This window comes from Vidua chalybeata, chromosome 5, assembly GCF_026979565.1.
Source record: "Vidua chalybeata isolate OUT-0048 chromosome 5, bVidCha1 merged haplotype, whole genome shotgun sequence".
Taxonomy (NCBI): Eukaryota; Metazoa; Chordata; class Aves; order Passeriformes; family Viduidae; genus Vidua; species Vidua chalybeata.
The window spans coordinates 54,483,229-54,507,291 of NC_071534.1; the positions used below are offsets into that span (position 1 = coordinate 54,483,229).

The following is a 24,063-nucleotide window of genomic DNA, read 5'->3' on the forward strand; positions in this document are numbered from 1 at the left end:
AATAGGGAAAAGGAATAAAACCCAAGAGAATCAAGTGATGCACAATACTGTTGCATAGCACCCACTAACCAATGCCCAGCCCTGTGATCAGCCCCTCCCAGCCAACTCCCATCATTTTATCTATGGGGCATGGCACTCCATGGTATAGAATCTCCTTTTGGCCAGTTTGGATCAGCTGTCCTGGCCATGCTCCCTCCCAGCTTCTTGTGCACCTGCTCATTGGCAGAGCATGAGACACTGAAAAGTCCTTAACTTACTGTCAACACTACTCATCACCTCAAACATCAGTGTGTTATCAACACTCAAATTAAAATACATCACTGTACCAGCTACTCAGAACAAAATTTGCTCTATCCCAGCAGAAACCAGGACACCAGTGTTAGTAACCAAATTACAGTAAAAATGTTTTATCAATCTGTAGAATGAAGTGAATTAAGTGAGTCATTAAACTCACAGCTTATATTTAAACTAGAATAGGGCTGGACTGCCACCTCAGAGAGCTTTCTCCATTGCTATAGTTGCATGTTTCTGTTGTATCCCTTGTTTCTTAACTTCAGCAGTCAGGCGATCACATGGTTGCTTTGTCCAATGTGTTGCTGAAAACTGGCTCCTTACCATTTCTTGGTACTGACTTGTTGACAATGAGAAGACACCATTGCCAGGGACCGAGTGTGCCGAAATGTCCTTTTTGGTGACAGTGCAGTCATAAACTGATTGAAATAATAAAAATATGCAGCCCCTTTTGTCCTGGGTGTGCATGTACAAAACCAATGTATGCAGAGATAAGCATCCAAGTCACATTTGGCTTATATATGGTTAAATGTTTTGCACGTGCTCTTAATACAGGTATTTCTTTCTACTTTCACAGCCCATTGGGAATGTGACCTGTGCCCTTGTTCTAAAGGCAGTCATTACTTGATCTCTCTTCCTGTTTAAAATTCAGTCTGTGATCTGACTTGTTTCTGCTGATAGCTGCTTCACATTAGCTAGATGCCTGAGTGATAACTTGAGTAATGTGTCTCCAGCTTGTGGCAGGATGAAAACAAAGCAGTTTGTTCATCTCACTTGAAATATAAGTCTGACAGGATATTGAAGAATAAAAAGTAATTTTTGCAGAGACGTAAGAGATGTCCTTTGCAGAAAGTTTATTTTTAGCTTTTCATTTCAAATGCCATGTGAAATATACTGTAATAACTTAAATTCCCCTATATACTTTTTCATAAAGCATACTCTGTTTCAGCTCAGTCTAGGACCCAACTCCCCCTTAATCTGCAGATATTTTTATCAACTTGCTGAGAGTGAGGGCAAGATTAATTAATACCACTGAATAATAGTTTGGTGCTTGACACTCAGGACAATGCTACCTTTATAATTTTTCTTCTGTAGAAAGTCAAAGGCAAATATAGGAGTTATAAAACAAACACTCTTGAATTAATATTTACAGTGTAAATTAAATTACAATGAAAGAGAATGCTTATATGTAAATCTTTCAGAACTTGAGTAAATACACTCTGAAAAAAAATCTGAAATTGTGTTGATAATCCAAAGGGAAGGTCTCCTGGGGTGGAGGGGAAAAACCCTGTAAGTCACTATATGGAAAGTCTTGAAAAATTACTGGATTGTAAAAAGTAACTTGCTAAACTCAAGTTCCTTAGTTATCAGCATCCTTTGCAGGGATCTTCGTAGCAAACAGACTGGAAGAATTAATAAAGGGAATTCTGCCATAATTGTTTTACACTAAAAGGCTCTTTGGAGGGGCATGTGAAGTTACATAACCTAGTTTGACTGTCTCTGAATGTACAATGTTCATGATGGCCTTCAAGTCTTTGGAAGTGGTAAAGATGGCTGGGATGGGTAGGTCCTTCTTGTGTTGTGAGCGGCATGCCCAGAATTGAATTTGTTTTAAAATTTTGTTCTCTTTGGAGCCTACAGTTTGCAGTAGCTACCTGCAGGCTGGTACCACTGCCTTTGTTGAGTGCATTTCTGATCATATTCTAGAGTCACTGTGGGATTCTTTCTTTGTCAGTCTTAATGTCCACACCTCCGCAAACACTCCCACATACTCTGGAAAGTCTTCAGAATGCTATCTTAAAACTTCTAATTTGCCTCTTTAATCAAGTATAGAAATTACTTAATAAGGACAATACTGTTTGTATAGCAAACCCAGAGCAGGATTGGCAACAGCACGTCAAATAAGCAGATTGTAATATAAAAGCCTTTTTAATGTTTTCATTACAATTATGAAATTAAATTGCAATATACTTCGATGTATATAAGCTTTTGTTAGGGGAAGGCTAATTAAAAACAGTACCATGTATATTGATTATTGGTGACAGAAAATAGTCATCATTGTGTTAGTCAGTCTGAATTTACTAAAATGGAAAGACTACCAGGAAGAATTAGATAGTATCATGAAGAAATCCATATCAGTCTTTACTTCCAGTGTTTGAAAAGGGTTTTAATGATTATAGCATTGCATTGAAATAAGCCTTTTGTTGACTTGGTAATCTGCCTGATTTGTAACATTTTATTTTCTTGGTTTTTTTTCTACTTAGCTTTTGCAGCATGATTGTTTAATAGTTGGAAACATTACTGCAAAGACTGATTTGATACTCCATGTATCTTTCCCATGTTACAATCTCTGCTTGCTTTTTTTTTGTACCTTACCTAAAGGTTCATCCTGTCTTTAAAATCGGGACAACGGAAACTTCCTATTTATAGTACTTCCTTGAAATTACATATTTTGTTAATATTCACATTCTTTTTCATCACACCAAAATACTTGAAGAACAAAACAATAATGATACATTGTATAAATACAAAAGGTTGTTAATGAAAATGGTGTGGTTTCCAGTTTGATGCAGTTTATTTTGTGTGTTATGCTGCAGGTCTATCAAATGGTTTTGGAGATGAAAGTAAAGAGAGAGCATTAGATGATACTCCAGGAAGAAAAGTTGAACCTCGTCGCCGCTGTGCATCAGAATCTAGTATCTCATCTAGTAACAGTCTCTTGTGTAACTCAAGGTAAAACGCTAAATATGAAATACAGATTTGAGACTTGATATATCAGTTTTCTATAGTGCTTGTGACCCACACTGGAGGATTGCATCAGTTTTGGAAAAAAGAGTGTATTTCAATTTTCTCAAGTTTTGTCAGATCTGAGATACCTTTCAGGATTGCTGTGATTCTTCTGTTGAATTCAGGTTATTGCATATCCAGGCAGTTACATTTTTAAACCGACTGTGCTTCTCTTGCTCTTAAAGATACAGTTACGTTTTTGCATATAGTATCTTGGCTTAATTACCTTCCTAATCCAGAACACTAAAAATGTGTGTGTTTATTTTTGTGAGGGCAAGAGAGAAGCAACTTACAAAGCAGAGTCTTGTACACAGAAAAGGTGGTTCCATAGCTTTGGAACTGTAGGTTGTCAGTCTGTGGGTTGCTGACTAGGTACTACAGTGTTGATAGTAACTCTGTACCAGCTGTTGACTTTCTCTCCATGGAGTCTGTTGTTAAAGGCAGGACTGTCAAAATGGATACTTCTGCCACCATTGATATCTTCACACCAGTGGTGTATCTTCTGAAAGAACACTAATTTTTGGGTGAAAGGTAGCTGTCTCCAGTCCTGGGCTATGAGGATGGGGCATACAGGAGAGTATAGGGTAAATCCGTTAGACAGAAAAAGAGGACTTTATTCATGGGTTCAGGTTAAGGGAATGGTGTTAATGCAGTCATGTCAAACAGACTTTCAGAAACAAAGATAATTTAATATTGCATCTATTTTAAATGTGATATTCTAGATCAAATTGTCAATATAATTGTTCAGATGATATGATTTCTTGAAAAAAACTCAAGTGTGTAGAAAAAAATTTCCCATTTTGAGTAGAGACATTTCACAATTGAAAGACTGGAATTTTTTAGTGAAAAATTAAAGAGAGAATAGTTGCATTTTCTGTGTAGTAGAACTGTTGGAGCAGTGGAACTGACTTTTGCTGATAACCAGGCAATTCTGTGTATGAAAATAATCAGAGCTTTGGCTTTTCTGTTGTTTGTATTTGTTACTCAAAATATTTTTAGAGCTTGCTCCACTGATTGTACTCATGAAATTTAAATTTGCATTCAAAATTTTGATTTATAGTGAACAATGTTAATTATCAAGTAATGGTTTTAATATTAATACTTCTGTAGTTTCAGTCTACCGAAGTGTGGTAAAGGTAAACCTGCCCTGATACGGAGACATACACTGGAAGATCGAAGTGAGCTGATATCATGCATTGAAAATGGAAACTATGCCAAAGCAGCAAGAATTGCAGCTGGTAACTATAAATAATTGAATTCTTAATAGTATTGTATGATTTTGTCCATTTATTTGACAGAGTCTAACATTATTATTTTTAATGCTTAAATACATTAAGCCTTTTGAAAGTGTTGTTGATATCCTTCCAGAAACTACTGAAATCTGCTTTTGACTCTTTAAAGACTTTTTAAAGAATAGCATCTGACTCTGATTTTGATTAATTTTCTCTCCTTGCTTGAGGAAATAAAGAGGTTTTGAAATAAAAAGAGAAGATGAGTTTTCTTTTACAGATCTTGTAAAAGAAAATTTGTAATCCTATGTGCTAGATTAGTAACCCCTTACTACCATGTGGAATATACTCTTGACTAGGAAGAATTCTGAGACTCTTACTTGTATATACACCTGAGAAGTCTCTGAGTCTGGCTGAATGCATCCTGTCAGCTTGTGTATGCTTTTCTATTCAGCATTAAAATACCATTTTCTTTGCAACTGAGAATAGTGTAGATTTCTTTCTTGTTAGCTCTCCTGAAGAAGAGGACTTTTACTGTTTTTATGTACCAGATACAGTTCCACTTATATAGTTTTTGAAACAGTTTGTAAATTAAGGATGAATTAGTTGAAACCATCAGTTACTGACATGTGAATACTTTACAAACTGTTACTAACAGAGCAGAGAAACAGAACTTACTGTGCCGAATGACTGAATTCATTTTTTTTAATTTAATACTTTTTTCTTGCTATTTCTACTTTTAAAAGGTCTTAAACCACTTTTTTCTCCTGGTATTTTTTGTAATGTCAAGCTAGAACATGTACCTGCATGCCACCTTTCATTATAAATATGCAATGCCCATTTGAAATGCACTTTCTCTCAGCAGTATGTATTGCCTGACTGCTGAAAGAAAGTGCAGCTGCAGCCCCTGAACTGTATCTTGATACCAGGTTTCCCCATACAAGAAGTGCTGCCTGACCTTTACAGCATATGAACTTGGATAACTTTTCCTCGTTTGATCACCACCCAAAGTACCGTCTTGAGGCTGTAACTCACTGTCTTCTGATCAGCCTCTGGACTGTATCTAGGGGACCAGTTGTGGCTTTGGTTGACTGAAAGGCTTACGCCTGTCTCAGGCTTCAATACATTGCTGAGCAATGGAGAAGAAAATTGAGGATTCCGTAGAAGTGCACAGTAACTTAAACTCAGTTTGTTACCCTGCTTTTTGAGAAGAAATGAAACACGAGTGTTGCTGCCTGGAAACCTCTTGACATTTTTGAACTTGACTGCAGGAAAGGGCAGGGCAGAGAGACCAAGAAAACTTGTGAAAAATAAATAGAAATCAAAATGCAGGTTAGAATTTAGGCATAAGAATAGAAAGGTGTACCAGTATTGTTAAGTTATGAGGTGCTAATCTCAGTGTGGGTAACCAGGTATCCAGTGCTTGGAAATATATACCATGCAAATTGCATCTTGAAAATCATCACCTCTGTGACAGGATTGTCGTCACAGTAAAAGAAGCTGTTATTTGAAGTACCATAAGTTTATGTTTCTTCGGAGTTTTTTCAAAGGGAAATAATAATTGGAATTTGGCAAACACTTCCTAAGAACTAAGATGTTTTAGATATGCTATTTCTAGAAGTGTCTAAACTTTTGTTCTTCATCTATAGGCTTGGAAAAAAGTATCAGTATCATGTAAAGAGCTCTTCCAAATACTACCTTGTTTTTATTGGTATGTGTGTGAAAGTTGGTATTGGTATTTGGATTCTAAGGATCGTGAGCTGTTCATTAGGAAACCAAGAACTGCAGATTTGTCTGAGGCTTCATTCTGGAACATTTTAATTTTATATTTCTTTGTTCTTAGAAGTTGGGCATAGCAGTATGTGGATTTCAACTGATGCTGCAACATCTGTTCTTGAGCCTCTAAAAGTAGTATGGGCCAAATGCAGTGGATATCCCTCTTACCCAGCTCTGGTAAGTGCCCAGCTTCCCAGAAGTACAGTAGTGGCCGTTTCTGGTCTGAAAACACTGTGCACTTACTTAAGGTAATTGGTAAATTCCCATTCAAGTTGAATAAAAGTGGCTTATTCTGCCCTCTTTACTATGCACTGAGTTTGTAAAGTTACTGCAATAACAGATTTTAAGTCAATAATTTCTGCTACCCTGCCAGCCCTTTGAGATGTGCAATACTCCTGTGTCGTGCAGCTAAGCCTCCTGCAGCCACTCGCTCGCTCCTTGTGGGTGAGGGGAGGAGTTGGAAGAGTGCAAGTGAGAAAACTCTTGGTTTGAGATAAACACAGTTTAATAGGGAAAGCAAAAGCTGTGCACACAAGCAAAGCAAATTCATTCACCACTTCCTATGGACAGCAGGTGTTCAGTCATCCCCAGGAACACAGGGCTCCTTTACATGTGGCTTGGGAATACAAACACCATCACACTGAATGTCCCTTCCTTCCTCCTTCTTCCCCAGCTCTACATACAGGATGCGATATGGGATGGACTATCCCTAAAGTCAGTTGGGGTCAGCTGCCCCAGCTGTATCCCCTCCCAACTCGTTGTGCAGCCCCAGCCTTCTCACTGGTGGGGCAGTGTGAGAAGGGGAAGAGGCCTTCACTCTATGTAGGCACAGCTCAGCATTAACAAAAACATCCCTATATTGTCAATGCAGTTTTCAACCCAAATTCAAAACATAGCCCCATACCACCTACTGTGAAGAAAATTGTCTCTATCCCTGCTAAAACCAGCATTCTTGTCTCAGTAGTCTTTGTTTCTACATTATATATTATTTCTGCTGCAAAATGAGTATAAAAATACTCTTGATGCTGCAGCTCATTAAAGAAACAGAAAACTCAGTTGCTGGAATAAACTGCAGCCAATTCTGTGAATGTAATGGAAATTAAATGGAAACTTGATGTAATGGAAACATAAACTGTTGTTAATAGAGGAGATACATATGTATGTGTGTTAATAAAGGAGGAACAGATACACTTCTGTTTATATTAAAGCTTGCAGAGAAAATATGGATGAGGTTTGGCTGTAGGCTTTTGGGCTTATATGACCAGTTCATACACTGGCTTGATTTATATACGAGTCTGGCTAATCACAACTTTTAATATGTGTGTTCTAAGGACATCGTGAAATGTAATCATACAGAGTCAGGTTAAAACCTCTGGATGTGGCATTCAGAGCACTTGAGTTTAAGTACCCTCAGTGGGTGACTCAAAGACACTGGGGTCAGATGCTCAAAATTTGATGATTTGATGATTGTGTCTTGAAAGATATTAGTACTAGATTTAAACTGATGAAGACCAAAGGGTTCCTTTTGTGCCTTTTCCTTTATGTCAGCATTGGTGTTACTGAGAGTGGGATAAGTTAATTGAGGAGTTAAACCTCTGTCAAGAGAAGAAAATTCTTCTGATTTCTACGAGCTCCCCACAGCTTTCTATTAATTTATTTCCCAAAGTCAGTTTACTGTGGATTAAAATTGGTGTCAGTGTGGATGGTGGAAAAACAACAGGAGTTCTTAGAGTAGGAGATGGGTAGAACAGGCATGGAGTAAAAACCTTTCTTTGGCTGGAAGCTAAGCACTTCATAATGCTGTGAGCTGTCTGCAAAGGAGTTTTTCCATCAGGATGGTTAGTTTAACGTTAGCAGCATATTTCCTCTCTCCCTCAACTTTTGTTTAGAAAGACTTTGTGACTGTAACTGCATGTTTTGCTGAAGATTGAGTCATTAAATTGGATATACAAGATACTTAAAAGTTACACCTCTTTTTGTTTTTGATTTTAAATTTTTGCTCCAGAGTTTGAGCATTTATTTTACCAAAATACTTATTATACCTTAACATAGGTTGGTTCTTTAAGGTATATGAATTACAAACCCCAAAAATTGACACCAGTTACAGCTTCTAGAAATCCCGGTTTGACTTCTTCATTCTAAAACCTGCTTGTCAGTTCAAAGTTTTACTAAGTGGAATTCAAATGGGACTTCTAAGATGGGTGAAAAATGCTTTTTTTTGGTCTTTTCAGTCAAGTCTACCACTGGGTCTCCACTATGTATATTCAGCATATGTCAAAAAGTTGTGTGTAACACAAAGTCAGTTTATATCCAGTGGCTGTTTAGTTTTCTATTTATTTCTTGTTAAATTAATTTGTAATACCTTCTTAAAATCAATTACATAATTTTAAAAATGAGGAACTGTCCTTTCTTCTCTCTTACAGATTATTGACCCTAAGATGCCTCGTGTTGCTGGCCATCACAATGGTGTTACTATACCAGTGCCACCTCTAGATGTACTGAAAATTGGAGAACAAATGCAGACCAAATCAGATGAGAAACTATTCTTAGTACTATTTTTTGACAACAAAAGAAGTTGGTATGTTATTGAAATGTATTGTTTGATGCAGTTACTTAAAATTTTAAGAACCTGTAGCTTTGGTCTAGAAGGAAATTGAAACATTATTTTTCCATTAATATAATTCCTATGGAACTATAAACTGTAAGATTAAAATTTCATATTTGAGTCTATTTTTGGACCAAGGTATATATCATCACTGAAAAATACCTTTTTATTGTCAGTTTGGAAAAAAATATTTTAAGTCATTAAATAGTCATTTTTATTTACAAGCGACTTTCATTTATTGACCTGATGAAATTCCTTCATTGCTTCATAGGTTTTTAAAAGTAATAGCCTAACATTTATCTCTTATCATCCTTCATGATTGCTTTCTGAATTATAACACTTCTTCCCCCAGTCTGTTCAAGTGCATTTTCTTTGAATTTTTAACCTCTCTTTATTTCAATGCTTTATTAACACTTTCATTTGAAGTTCTTAAACTTTTCTAAATTATTTTTTCATTAAACCTTCCCTATTTCCATTTATTTTGGCATCAGCAATATGCTGTGTAGAGCCTGAAGGGGATAATTCACACAACAAAGCATTCTCTTACCCTCCCCCATGGGTCTTTGGTTTTAGGGCTCGTGGGGTTTTTCTGTGGAGGTAGGAGGAGACACATGAGGTTTTTTGGTCTTCTTTTGGTTCTTAGGTTTGGTTTTGGTTTTGGTGTTTTTTTTTCTAGACATGGAAGCTTTTCATCTACCTTTCATCAAACTATATATTTCTTTTCTGTGTTCTCTGTAGACCCTCTCCTCTCCTAGTTTCCATACAGGTCAAGCTAACTGTAAATCTGTCCATGTCTCATTTTTGTCTTGAATTTGCTTACTTTTAGCTATCAGTTCCTCTTTAGATGATTGTATGTGGCATTGAGTGATGCTGCCATTCTCCTGACTCCCTCTGTGCCAGTACACTATCACTTAAATAAACTTCTGCTTAAAATTTATAACTGGTGTTTGCTCTTCTGCCCCTTAGATTTTTGGCATAATTTTTCTGTTCTTTAGTTACTTTCTTAATTAATTGATACTTTGTCTTAATTATCTTTGTTCAGTTGCTTAGGATTCCATAAGATCCTGCATTCTTCTGCCTTTGTTTGCAGAGAACATTGCATTTAAACATACTCAGCCTTGTTTCTCATTTTGTTTCTCTTACTGGTGTTGCCAGTGTAATGCATGTTTTCCCTGGTCAGTTTCTTAATAATTGCTCTGATTGCTTCTTGATCTGGGGAGTCCTCTGCAGCTTAAACTTTTCTGATTAGTCTCTATATGCAGGTGGTCCTAAATCATGTAAATATTGTGCAAAGTTGTCTCTAATGGGTACACTGCATAGACGGACAGGAAAAGACTCAGTTCTTCTTCCAGCCCCTTTCCTCCACCTTGACCCCACCAACTTGTTTTGGTAATGATTCTTTTATTGTGATTATTTTGGCATTCATAATTCTATCTCTGTTGTGTTCCTTTTAGTCTTGAATCCCTGTTAGGGATTTTCATTGATTTGCAGGGTCTCTGTCACCTTCATTCTGTGATACCCGCGTCTATCCCCAGTGGATTTTCATATTTGTTTCTTCTTCTTCCCCGCTTATGTCAGGAGGACTTGCAAAGCTTTCTTTTACAAATACCTTCTTAAAACTTCCTCTGATCTATTTTAAAACTGATAATGGTTAGACTGATGCTTTTCATGCTATTATACTGTCTGTGTCCTTATACTGACTCTTCACATTTTATTTCAGTGTGTGTGCTCAATACAATACAGCTCTAGTTTAGAGTCCTTTAAGAAAATGAAAACAGCCAAAAGAAAATTTTTGCAGATTTGACTGTCTGATTTCCTGTTGGTTTGGCTTCAAATGGTCTCCCTCCCAAACTAACATTTTTATACAAAAGGAGAGCTTCTGCCTTTTGCAGGATGGGATTGCAGAGTACAGTAGCATATCTTAAATATATTCATGAATTGACCTAATTTTTGTTTTCCTCAATGTCTGTGACTTTGGAAAACAGGATTACAATCAACCTTTATGAAAATCATGTAAATTTAATTTATAATTTTAAAGTAAATATTTAGAATGCTTTAACTAGAAGAACAGGATGTAGAGATTTTTCCATTATCACTCCTCCATGCCCAGAATTTGAAGATATTTATGGAGCTTGAAACAGAAAAGTACCCTGAATACGGGGCTAGTGGGATTTCATACTGCAGGGTAAAAGTATGCTAAAGCAGAACTTCCTTGCCAGCTTAGCTTTCCCCATAAAGAACAAATCAAGATGCCTGAAATGTAAGGCAAAAATCCATCATCTGAAAACTCCTTGTAAAAGAGAAACAATACTGTGTCAGGTGAATCTTGAGCCATGTCCATTGTTAGTTGCTGCTGCCTATTCTTTAGCTGCATCAGTATTTTAGGCTAGGTTCTTTCTGTTGATACTTAATCACTAAATACGTATCACTAAGTGCAGTCACAGAATGGATTCTCTGTTTTATGGAAGAGATTTTCTTAATATTTCATGTTCTTTAAATATTTAATGCAAATAAGCACTATCTTAAAAGGTGTTTTATTGTTTTGTTTAAGATGGTAAAACTGATCTGCAATATGAGAAACATGGCATGGTAGCCCTGACATTTCTGGAGAGACTTCTTGATCTTACTCTATATTTAACAGATTTATTTTTTACCCTTTTCTTACAGGCAGTGGCTTCCCAAATCCAAAATGGTTCCCCTTGGGATAGATGAGACCATAGACAAGTTAAAAATGATGGAAGGACGTAATTCAAGCATACGAAAAGCAGTAAGAATTGCTTTTGATCGTGCTATGAATCACCTGAGTCGGGTCCATGGAGAACCAGTCAGTGACTTCAGTGATATTGACTAACAGAGATTCTCTAGCAAGGCATGAAAAATTCCACAGAGACTTGAACTCTACTAATGAACCTCTTTGTCTAAAAGAATGTATTGAAGATACAACCCCTTAATTGTTGATTCAGTGGCTGAGTTCTGCAAACTTGAAATAGTTGAGCAATTCTTCTAAATCACCATTGCCATATTGATTAATTATTTTATTGTGTTGTAGATTGGAGGATTTTCCACTAAACCTGTTAAAATGTCTTGTTCATAGTGTTCATAATTGTACATAAATGTATATTCAACACTTAACTTATTCTGATTTTAGAAGTAGCTCCTTAATTCCTTTTATAATTTTGTTGGGGAGGGAATTGGTTTTTGTTTTTTCCATGCTTTTTACTTTTTTTTTTTTCTTTTTTTCTGAGGTTAAGTTACCTAAGCACCATCTTCCAGCTTAAGGTGTTTAGTGGATAGTAAAGCCTAATATCAAAATGGCATCAAATATATGTTTGCCTAAATCATATACAGTATGGTGCTGCTTGTATAACTTCTTCCTTGGTCTGTAGCTTCTGAAAAAGACTTCTGAATGTTTGTGTAAATTGTTGCTCTTTGCACAAAGTACCACATATTTAAGATTGATGTAAATTTACAATTACAAATATGTATTTTAAGAAAGGAAATTGCGTTATTTTGGAGGGTACTTTGTGAGAAAGACATCAATAAAAAATATACTATGTACATCACTTGCAAATCACCAAAAACACTCCATTGTTGCCCAAAATGACTTAAGGTTGTTACTGTTTTAAACAAACTTGGCTTAAAGCCTGCAAGCACATTATTTCTTTCAAAACCATATCCCATTTATCTCCCATTGGTTTAATTTTGTTGATGTGTGTGCCTCCCTGTGTTTTATTTATTGTAGAAAATGTATTAATTTGCTTTATAATGAAAAATAAAATTGACAAATATATTGATATGCATTTTTATACAGGCACATGAGAAGACAACTTGCTTTGGGAGAAAAATGTATTGGAAATTGTATAAAATAACTCGATGGTTTGTGTGTAATTTGGTTTTTTGGTAACTTGTAATCTTTTGTTTCCAATGAGGGGATTTATGTAACTTTTAATTTAGAACACTTTGGTAGCAATAGAAACTTTGGATACATTTTTGTATGGTACATGTGATGTATATAGAATTAGTACTTTATTTTTATTTTTAAGAAGTAAAGCATTATGTTTGGGCAGGGGGAAGAAGGAGGGTGGGTTTCCAGAACTGCATTTTTATATTAAAAAGAAAAAAAAATAAAGTCAAGATATTGATTGTTGTAGCTACTTTATTCCTACCTTCACTGAGATACTGAATTTGTAACAATGAAATGGCAAGGTATGTTTGCAATGTGATTTATAATGGCTCCATTATTTATAAATGCACTGTGTTTGAACTCTTTTGCAGTGATATCGTAAATACTGTACCAAGTTATATATTATGAAACACCAAATAATGCATATGAATGCACGAAGTATTTATGCCCAGCTTTTTTATAAAGGATTAGCAAATACAGCAAAACCAATACTTTTTAAATCTTTTTTTTAAAACTTCATTGAATAGCATACTTCATTGTTAAACCTGCTTGAATCTTTATTTTAAAGGGACAATTACTTTTTAAATAGTTTTTAATGTTTTTATTCTCTATTGTTTGTAATACCCCCGTAGAAGCTTGAAATAAAATTTCTTTCTCAACTGTAAATTTTGTCCTGAATTTAGCCCCTGAGATTTTGCTGCAGTGCCCATTTTCTTATTCCATGACTGAGCTGTTCCAGAGGCACTGCACCAAGAAGCTGAATGTTCTCCTGTGGCACCCAGCATTGTCCTTACTGAGCCCTTTGCATAGGAGGTATTCCAGTTGGCTGAGACCAGTTGCCTGTGGTGGACCCTGGTAATTAAGGCTGAGTTGGATAAACTTCACAAATGATCAAGCAAATAGTTTTCTCAGACTTGACAGCAGACACAGCTTTAGGGAGAGCAGTGATGGCAGGTACCCTGGAAGGACCATCACTGATGTATGCTGCTCTGATGGCCACAACAGCCACATCAGTTAGAAAAATTAAAATCTGGTTCTTTGCATTAAATATAATGACTTCAAGGATCTGACATATAATCATGCTCTTCTTTAAAGGGAATGGAACCTAATTTGGGCAGTGTTGAGACAGTAGAACCACTTGTAATTAGGACTCTGTTAAAGGTATGCAAAAAAATATGCTGCATTGGATTTTATTTCAGGCTGGTTCCACAAAATGTACTCAGATTTTGTGTGTGTAAAACTAGATAATGATTCACAACCTCATTTTGGTGCACAGAGAAATGGGCTTTTTTTGTCTTTGACCTTGGAAAGCTGAAATGCAGTTACAACAGAAGTTGGAAGATGACAGTACTTGTATGATAAAGATGCCGATACCTATGAAATACAAAGTGCCAGTAAAAAAGAAAGCACAGAGCTGCAAAATGATTCTTCAGAAGGCTTCCTACGTTCTCAGTTGCTTTGCACACTAGCAACATTGTGGGGGGAAAAAGAGCTCATCTTTTGCAAAAAAGAGCATTAATTTTTTCTTCATTTTTTTTACTCACATTATCAGGGAAAGCTCTAGTTTGAATTTTGCTCAGACTTCTGAGTTATTTTATGACTTTTCTGTTCAGAGATGGTTTCATCAGTTCTTGGAGAAGGAAAATGTGCCTTTATATTATAGGGGACTGTATGCACATATGAGAATTATCAGCTGGAAAACTTTACTGATTAAAAGAAGCTTGTATCCTGAAAAAGCACGATGCATCTTCTTCTGATGAAACTGGCGTGAAAGGCCAGTTGTTCTGGTTATGTGGTGGAAACTGTCGCAGGAATTCATCTCAGACCCTGTCAAGAGGAAGTTGCAGCAGTGATAGTTGCTGTTCCCATACTCTCTTGTGATGAAATCCAGTATTGGGTTAAAACTTAAAATAATTTCTCAGACTTGCCAGTCTTTGGTGTGACTTGGGTGTTTTTAACAGATTCCATACCTGCTTAGGAAAGGAAGTCTGAGCTCCAAAGCTGCCGTATTTCCAAATTCTAGGGCCTAGGCAGATGAATGTGTGCATATTAGAGTGTACTTCACTATGTTTTAGACTAAGTTCTTCTATGATGGTTATAATAACAATATAGAGTGGAAATTAGTATTCTAATGGAGAAAAAAACTGGAACACCACATTCAGGCTTGCCAGCTTCTTGGGGAGCGTTACAGTTATAAGTACAGGGTGTAAGTTTGCACATTCACTGCTCAGTTCTGGTGTGATCATTTCTTGTTAATAGAAGTGTGAGACCTACATCATCAGTTGAAACTATGTGAAAATGTCTTTTCTTGTATCAAAATATAAGCAATTATTGTATACATATTTAGGGGGGAAATGTGACTAGAGAATAATGGTTTTTTAAAACAGTTTGTTACCGACTTCAGTGATTTTTTTGGGGAATGTTTGTTGTGATTTTCTGTCTTTTACACTAGAGGGAGCAATGCACACAGACCATCAACATCTACAAAATAAGTATTCCGTTTTTCCTTTTCAAAATGCTACTATTAAAACTTGCTGCTTGTAAACAGTAAGTCTTTTTTGCTTCTAGTGTTTCTAGTCCATCAAAAGTAGCTTTCTCTGTTCTTGCTGCAAGTGGGCTGATTCAGGAATGCTTAATTATAACTAGAGCTCGTACAAAGGACAAATAGCTCTGGATTTTCTGGCTCTCATGTCTAATTAGAAATGACAGATGAATAACTTCTTATACTTTTATTTAGTTGTTGGTTTTCTTTTCACAGTTGCATTCTGTAATGTTAGAAAGTGACTCAGAGGTGGTTGCTGCTGGTAGCTCAGTTGCAAGTCAAACACATCAATTAACAGAAATACTCAAGTTTGGAGGTGAAGGTGACAGATGAGGCAGTTGCTCTGTCCTGCAGCCTGGCAAGGGGAGGTTGTCTTGAGGATGTGTGCTAGGGAATCAAATAAATTCATCTCAGTCTTGTGATCATATGGGTAAAGGTTCTTACCCATGTAAGAACAAACTTTCTCACCCCCACTATATCTGTAACAGAAAATACAGCAGTGAAATGTAAATGGAGGAGACATTTACTGTCCACATCCAGCTTAGCACCTTTGGGTTACCTTGTTTAGATTTTTGTTTAACATCATTCAGTTGCTATGACTTGCCTATTTTATCAGTTCTTCCTTGAAAGATTTATTTCCTCTAAAACTTTTAATGTAGAAAAGAGTAAATTCAAGGTAATGGAAGTTTGGAAAATAATATTTTGGAATAGCATGAAGTTAAAAAACTTTTTTTAAACTTTTGGGAGTCAATATTTGATAGGAAGGGGCTGTAAACTTATTTTTACCTGCCTACTTATTCAACTTTTATTGTCTGTGCACAGAAACTGCTATCAAATCTCTGATGGTCAGGAAAGAAAATACGAGATCTCAGCAGCTGTACTTTAACACTATTCATGATCTTTTTCAATTGTTTCTATGTGTTAAACTAACAGTGTAGTGATTGCAGTCACCCCATTCTATTTTCTGCTTACACTGCATGGAGAGAGGTGACAGAATAATAATTTTATTTTCCTTTTAATAATTCAAAATATTCTTTAATTTTTTTAATTAATCCCCCTGATATCACATATCTTCTCATCACGCTGCTGCTCTGCTGCCTTTGTGCTGTTCTGCTTCTTTTTATTTTCACAGTTCCTCCAAGCTCAGCTCATTTTTGGTCGTTTTGATCTGTTTTGAAGTCTTCACTGCAGCAAGCCAGCACTTTCAGCAAACCGGGGAGATCTCCACTTACTGGGCTAAAGTGGCTACAGTCTGGCTATACAGAGGGGTCTGGGGTAATGTGAATAGCTTCCATGTCCAATCCTTGGTTGCTCCTCTTTACATGAAATTTTATGTATTGGTACCAACTTTTCTCATCTGTCCTATTAAGCTGAAGCTTTGGTCTTATCTCAGATGTCTGGAGCCATTCTCCACAAGGAGAAGGGCTTCACCTTGTGAATTCTAGGGAGATGTAACTGTACTCTCTTTTTACCTTCCCTGGCAACAGTGCCAAGTAGGTTTAGCCTATGAAGATGGGTAGGAATGGGTTAGGAATACTCACACATCTTCCTCTCCTATGGTCAGTTACTGGGTCCTTCACTCCAAACTTGGCTCCATAAGGAGACATTTACTGTCCAAATCAAGCTCTGAGGATAAGAATTTTCACATCCTTATTAAAAAAAAAAAAAAAAAAACAAAAACCAGAAAAATCTTATCTCAATCCATGGAAAGTACAAGGAGGACAAAGGAGAATCTGTACCTGTCATTTTAATGGGAAAACAGTTGCTAATAGATGGTGCAAAGATGATAAAGGAATGGAGTGGTTTTGATTGATGATTTGGGCTTTAATTGTCACTGTATTTGAGATTGTGACAGTTCATTTTTTCAGACTCCTTGTTAAAAAATGTTGATAATACCCTCTTTTGTAATTTTGCTTTAGGGCACTTCATGCTCAAGTAGATGGAGAACCACAGGAACGTGAGTAATTTTTGTCAATAATCAATAGGGAACTCTTGAAAAACATTAGCAATTTTTTACCATGAAACTTGTAGGATTTGGGGACTTTGAAGATTGTCTACTTTTTCAATGTGCAGAGTTCACAGAGGTATTGTAACACTGTAAATTACTTCAGTTGTAAGAAAACCAATCATGTCTCTTTTTCTTAGGAGTCATTTAAAAAATTATTTACAATTAAGGTGTGCATAATGTGTTGCTGCTTAAGGTTTTCTGTTTAGCACTTCTATAAGGAAAATTTTTTAAGGAAACAATTTGATAAGGAAAATAAGATAATAAAATTATCTTAATTACAAAAAGCCATAAAACTTAATAATTAATGTAATAGCTATAATATAGATATAATATTTAAAATAATAATCTTAAAATAATGAAGATAATATATTGCAGAACAAAGGGATCCACTTTATTTACCACAAGGTTTTCTTTTCTAATAATTTTGATTGTTAATGCTGTTTCAATAATAGCCTGTTGTTCCTTAGCTGCTCCTCTTTCACAGAGAATGACTGACAGCAAACCAATACTTGTCAGGAAGCACGAAACAGAAAACACAAAATGTCACACAGACGAGAGCAGACGTTTGGACAATCCCCATCCAGGTGCTCAGGAACTCATGGGCAAAGCAAGCAAGCAAGCATCCTGCATGGATTTGACATGTGACCATTGAAGCAGTGGGGTAGAGACAGCTGGGCATTAAAAACAAAACAAAAAACTTAATAATTTTGTGACAGGAACTGTCCAATAGCAGGTCATTTTCCTTGATAGCACAGAAGGTCTCTTCAATGCTGTGTTGCTAATTCTTAATTGTTAAGCTGCCTCATGACAGGTAAATATGACTTCTTACCTAATTTTCTTAAATCTTATTTTACTATCAATTATTTTCCTTTCTCTCCCCCAATTCATATGTTAAAATAAAGTCAGAAAAAATAATCAGAAGAATCAATCATTCCCAGGATGAGAGAAGCAAATGTGATGTGGATTTTGCTCTCCTTCTCATTTACTTACTCTCATATTCTGTTTATTATTTACTTCATGATATTTTGTACTGCTGTGGTGGTGTTTATACAAGCCATATCATTAAGAGATATAAAAGTTCTAGTTTATTTAAAGATAGTGACATTTTGTGTAAAAAAAATATGTCATCCAAAATTGCAATTTTTTTCTGTTTTTCAGAAGACCTTCTGGAATGGACTGGAAAAATACTTCTCATCAAAATAAAGAGTAAAAGAGAATTGTTAGCAGTTAAGAGAAGTTACTGATTTTGATTTATCATAGACTATGCCTGTCAACCAGAAAATACAAGGAAAAGGTAAAGAAAACTGCAGAGGTAAAGAACTGACAGCAGTACAATAGTTTTTATTTTAAAAGCCCTAATTTCTAGGCAAGGAAAAAGAGGCTGCATAGAAAATGAGAGCAGGATTCTCAGTTTAGAGTTAGAATTTAAAAAAAATAAGGTCAAAGACAGTAACAGCAGCAGATAGTCACATGACACCTCCTCCAGAGCCTTGTATGCCAGAGACTGTTGATGCTGCTTATTACTGCAATTGTTCAAAGTGTCTGTCAAGTCTCCCATGCTTCATATAAGCTATTTGCATAAAAATAAACCATTAGCATTTTAACTCCTCAGCAATAAAAAGTTTTAGTTTTGAAAACTCTGGTCTTATTTTATATTTAACATTCAGTAGTTTCATTAATCTTGGTTAGTGTGACACTGTCTTCTGTGTCCAAGGTTACTAGAGTTGACAGTGATATATTCAGTCAGGTTAGGTGTAGCTAATGAACTACACAAGTCTGTTTTATTACCTGTCCCTCTAAAAATTACTTTTGGGGACAGCCTGAAGTTCATATTAGCTTTTGTATTCAACAGTCTCTTTAATGTCAGCTATATGTGTACAATTACCAGTTAAAGAACAAACAGCCTTGAAAGTGAAAAAAACAGTTGCAAGGCTGAAGCTGAGCCTGTTTAGCTGTTGCATTTGCAGCAAGAGTACAGAGGAAATCTTTGCAGTAGATATTGGTCCTCTCAAGCACACATAATCAAATTGCCATTTTCTTTTCTGATATCCATGGGATCTGCTATAAAAGAAGACCACAGGCTGTTTGGTTATAAGTTTAGACAACCTCTTACTGATTAATTTGATTACAAACAAGAGGGAAAACACTTCCAGAGCAAGACAAAAGCAATACATGGCTTAGTGCTGCTGCTGCTACCATTAAATTAGTTTCGATAAAACTCCTTTTGGTGGAAATTGAGTGAATTGCCAAGGACAGTAGAAATTCAGGTTGTCCAGGGCCACAGAGAAAGCCTGGGACAGAGCTAGGAATCAAACTGAACATATTTCTGCTTCAGTGACAAAATTATGTCTTCTTTTTTAATCATTTGATAGATTTGGAATTTAATCACTGGCTCAGCTGCTCAGTGAATTTTGTTTGAAAAGGAGTGTGTTGGGCTGACCCCAGCTAGCAGCAAAGCAAAGCAGAGCTACTCCATCATTCCCTGTGGGATGTGGGAATGCAGAGGAAGAAAGAAAGCAAGAGAACTTGTGGGTCAAGATTAAACACCTTAACAAGTGAGCATGGAATATGCCTTTGGGCAGTTCAGGTCGACAGTTGTGGCTGCGTTTCCTCCCAGTCTCCTTCCCTTCCCAGCAGAGAGGCAGAGTGAAAACTAGAAGGATTTGGTGCTGTACAAGCACTGCTCAGCAGTAGCCAAAACACTTGTATGTGATCAACACAGTTCAGTCACAAATCCAGAACATAAGACAATATCAGCTGCTGTGACATTCCAGGCAGACCCAGTACAAAAGTTCAAGATTTCTTTTCAATTTGCTTTTGTTTTGCATCAGCATCAATGGTCTTATTACAGTAAATTTTTGATTTTTATTTTAAGGCAGAAGTCCTCCAACCCTTTTTCTAGACTAGTCAACAGTGCTGTAGGCAGAGCAGCCCTATGGGATATGGGAGAAAGATTCCCATTTCATCCTGTGGATACTGAACATGGGCTGCTGTTACCCCAACCTGCCATCCATTCTGTAAATAGGAAGCCTAGTAAAGAAACTCTTGTTGAAATGAATATGCTTCAATGAAAATGAAAATTTTTACCAAAACCAGATTAATAATTATATTAAAAAGTTTTGCTTCAGTACAGTTATTTATCTTGGTTCTACCATAAATCTTGATTCTACCTTATTTCTACTCCTGAGTCGCAGATGTGAAACACAATATAAAACTTTCTCTTATAAAACAGATACTAAGTGATCTTAATCTATTTACTGCTATTTGACTGCTGGTACCAGTTGTTCCCAGTATTAAATCTATATGGGTATGCCATGACAGTATTGAAATAAATAGAAGTTCTACTGTGCATCCTGGGAATGCATCTGGGGACTACCAAAGCAAATAGTGTGTGTAGTTAAAGAGTTTAAATTCATCTGTAATGTGTTTCAAGTTATGGGATTTTACCAGTCTCTGCTTCATTTAGCAACTCCATTTCCATTTCTTTATGTGCTGATAAAAATATGAATGTTTTAACATTTAATTTAAGTTAATTTCATACTGCTAGATCTCTGGGCAAAAAAAATAATGACAGGTTGTTAAGTATTATTCCCTAAATACATGTTGAAGTAGTAAAAAGAGACAAAAAAATCCTTATTTTGGAAAAGTGGAGGCACCAAGTTTTAATCAAAGGATAGCAAGAAATTAGTACAGTGGTCTTTGAGGGATTTGAGTACTTAATTCTGATAGATGAGCTGCTCATTTAGTACAAATATACAACAAAGAGAAAGGAGAACTATGTTAGGCATAATTCTTCCTGTGAAAAACTTTTCTTATTAAGATGAGCTTTTGTGAAAGCACAGTAAAATTATAAACTGCACTTATATATTTCACAAACATAATTAATTTTCACTAAATGAGTACAACTTTAGTTAAATAGTTTTCTCTCAGAAGCAAAATACAGATACCTTAATGAGCTGAATTTTGCCCAGACTTAAGGCTTGGGCTAAAATTCATGTACCATCAATGAAAAATTACAGCCACAGACCAAAATTTTTGTAATAAATATCTAAACCTGACTCTGTTACTCAGTTAAGGTTGTTTGCTTGCTTGTTTACTTGTTTGTGTTTTGTTGCACCCCCTCTCTCTGCTCACTTCTTATAATTTCTCTCTGTTCACCTCTTATAATTTCTGGTAATCTTTCCCAAGGGTGGAACAGTAAAAGTAATTGCCTGGAGACAGACATGAAGATGCAGCCCTGCTTTCCATTTTCTCTGTCTTGCTTCATCTTTCAGATTTCGTAGGGGCCCATTTTTAACAGTCATGGTCAGGTTTCCCTTTAGTTGATTTTCTTTCTCCTCCTCTGCTCTGAGAAGGGAAATGAAATTGTTAACTCTGAAGGAGGTGAACAAACTGAGCACATGTCAGCATGGGTCTTTTACCGTTGCACAATGTGAGATTAAGAAGGTGCACAAGAATCAGTTCATCTGGATCCTGCTCTGTTTACCCAAACAGGCCTGCTGAAGTAGGCAGACTGAATTTTGGACAATTAACATTTACAGTTACATGACAATAGATATCCAATATGAAATTTTAAATTAGCTGCTTGGTTGGATTTCTTGTATTACCTATTTTAAAACAATACATATTACAGACAAATACAAGTCTGCAAAGCTGCTGATTTCCAGACAATATTCTGCACCTAGCAGTTCAAACAGAAGAAATATACACAAATAATATAAAGGTAGTTAAACCAGTTTATTCTTCAGTAAATATGCCTGTATTCTGCAGAGTAGAACTGACTCATGTCCAATTTGTTTTGGTAAACTAATGCTTTTTAGATATAACCCTCTTTTGTATTATGGACTACTTGTAAAAAATATTATAATATATAAAATCAGTCCTTTCGGTCAATTTATTACTATTTGCCATGGTTTGATTCATGCAGTCCACAAATAAGAGGGAGTTTGCTGTGTGAGTCCTTTGACTGTAACTGAAGTCACAGAGTTGACTTACTGCTAGTGATGTCTCCAGGATAATGTAGACAGTAGCAATATCAGTAGTCCTTCGTCAGAGAAAGATTATTATGTTCTAAGACTAAATTATGAACGTTAACTATTTAGAAGGCCATGGGAATCTCTAGGGTGGGACATAATTAAATCCTGACTTGTTCTCAGAGGAAGAGTTGCTGGCAAAGGATAAATCTAGGGCATTAAGCTTTAAACAACTTTTCAGTTTTAGAAAGTTTATTTTATCAAAAAAGATCCCATGCTTGCATGCATGGGATGCAACTGACACTGGCTTTGAAAATTAATGTTCTGCGGCCTCTTTAATCCATTGGATTGGATTGGAGTGGCAAGATCTTAGTAGCAGAGTGGCTACAGAAGTATCTCCTGTGAGCAGATTGCAGAAGGTTCCCCCATGTTTCATGAAGCCAGTGCCCTCTGGTTCCAAGACACATCTGGTGTTGGCTAAGGCCAAGCCCACCAGTGATGGTGATGGTGGTGCCTCTGGGATAACAGGTTCAAGGGGGGGGGGGGGGGGCGAAACAGCTGCACAACAGCTGGAAAGAGGAGAGTGAATGCGTGAAAGAGCCCTGCAGTACAAAAGGAGTTGGAGGAGGTGCTCCAGGAAATGGAGCTGGGATTCCCCTGCAGCCCCTGGTGCCCATGGGGAGGCAGCTGTGCCCCTGCAACCCCTGGAGGAGATTGATGCCAGGGAAGGTGGATCACAGCTTCATCAGTGTGGGAAGCTCATACTGGAGCAGGCTCACAGGGAGAGGAGCCCAGGCTGGAGCAGATTTGGTGCAGGACTTGTGACTTGTGGGGGATCCATGCTGGACCACAGCAGGAAGGACTATCTCCCAGGGGTGGGACCCCACATTGGAGCAGGGCAAGAGTGTGAGGAGTCCCCCTCTGAGAAGGAAGGAGTGACAGGGACAATGTGTGATGAATTGACGTGACAGCCCCCATTCCCCATCCCCCCCTGCTGCTGGAGGGAAGAAATTAGAGAAATAGGGAGCAAAATTGAATGTGGGAAGAAGGGAAGGGTGGGAAGGTGTCTTAAGATTTTATTTCTTCTGATCCTACTTGGGTTCAATTGACAATAAATTAAACTAATTTCCCCAAGCTGAGTCTGTTTTGTCTGGGATCTGATCAAACAGCTGAATAACCTCTCCCTGTAACTGCTGTGTGATATCTCCCTGTCTTTATCTCAACCCAGGAGCCTTTTTTACATTTTCTCTCCCATGTCCAGTTGTGAAGGGGAGGAAAAGAATGGCTTGGGTGCCCAGTCAGATCAGGCCCCCACACCTATCAAGGAAGCAACTCCGATGGTCCTGGCAGTAACCATGTGGGATGGATCTGTGAGATCAATTCTGTGCCCTGCTTGAGTTTGCCAAGGAATCCGAACACAGCCATGCAAATACTTCCACTGCTACCCTCATGTCTACAGTGCAAGCAGATACTCATGGTTTTCTTTTCTGGTGGAGCTGCTCAGCTCTGGAAAATTTCAAACTGTTTCCACAAAGACTCACTCTGTAGGTCAGGGAACAAACATGAGATATAAAATGTCTGATTAATTTCTTCATAAATATTTAATTGATTATTTAAAGTGGAATAACTTTAGCAGTGATAAAGACCTTTCTCATCACAGGCAAAATAATTAACCATGAGGATTTAAGCTTATCTCTGTGACTTTGCTTTGGAAAAAGAAAACTGTGCTGACCCAAACAGATCCTGTAGTCACTGGCAAAGACCATTAACTTCTGTTTTTCAGTCCATATTTTATGCAATATATTATGTACTGGGGGGCTTAAAACGTGCTGAGAATGGACAAGTCTCCTTGCAGATTTTCTGAGGCTCTCTGGAGTGAAGGGCACTACCAAAGCAATATTTAAACAATAACTCTATAGATTTTAATGAAATTTTGGTGAAAAGCTTG

The 24,063-nt window shown here is 36.7% G+C and overlaps 1 protein-coding gene across 10 annotated transcripts in view; it reads left to right on the forward strand.

Moving 5' to 3' along the window:
- The window catches only part of BRD1 (bromodomain containing 1), a 64,991-nt gene extending 45,400 nt beyond the window's left edge, over positions 1–19,591 (forward strand). For 3 of the 10 annotated variants that reach the window (XM_053942954.1, XM_053942947.1, XM_053942956.1), the window contains exons 9-17: positions 2,889–3,024; positions 4,189–4,316; positions 6,151–6,260; positions 8,507–8,661; positions 11,356–11,455; positions 13,688–13,753; positions 17,054–17,091; positions 18,301–18,436; positions 19,515–19,591. In XM_053942954.1, coding sequence (XP_053798929.1) covers positions 2,889–3,024; positions 4,189–4,316; positions 6,151–6,260; positions 8,507–8,661; positions 11,356–11,455; positions 13,688–13,753; positions 17,054–17,091; positions 18,301–18,352 — 785 coding nt within the window. In that variant the 3' untranslated portion in view covers positions 18,353–18,436; positions 19,515–19,591. The other 7 variants (XM_053942955.1, XM_053942952.1, XM_053942957.1 and 4 more) reach the window with 5 other exon arrangements.
- Positions 19,592–24,063: the final 4,472 nt, after the last annotated feature.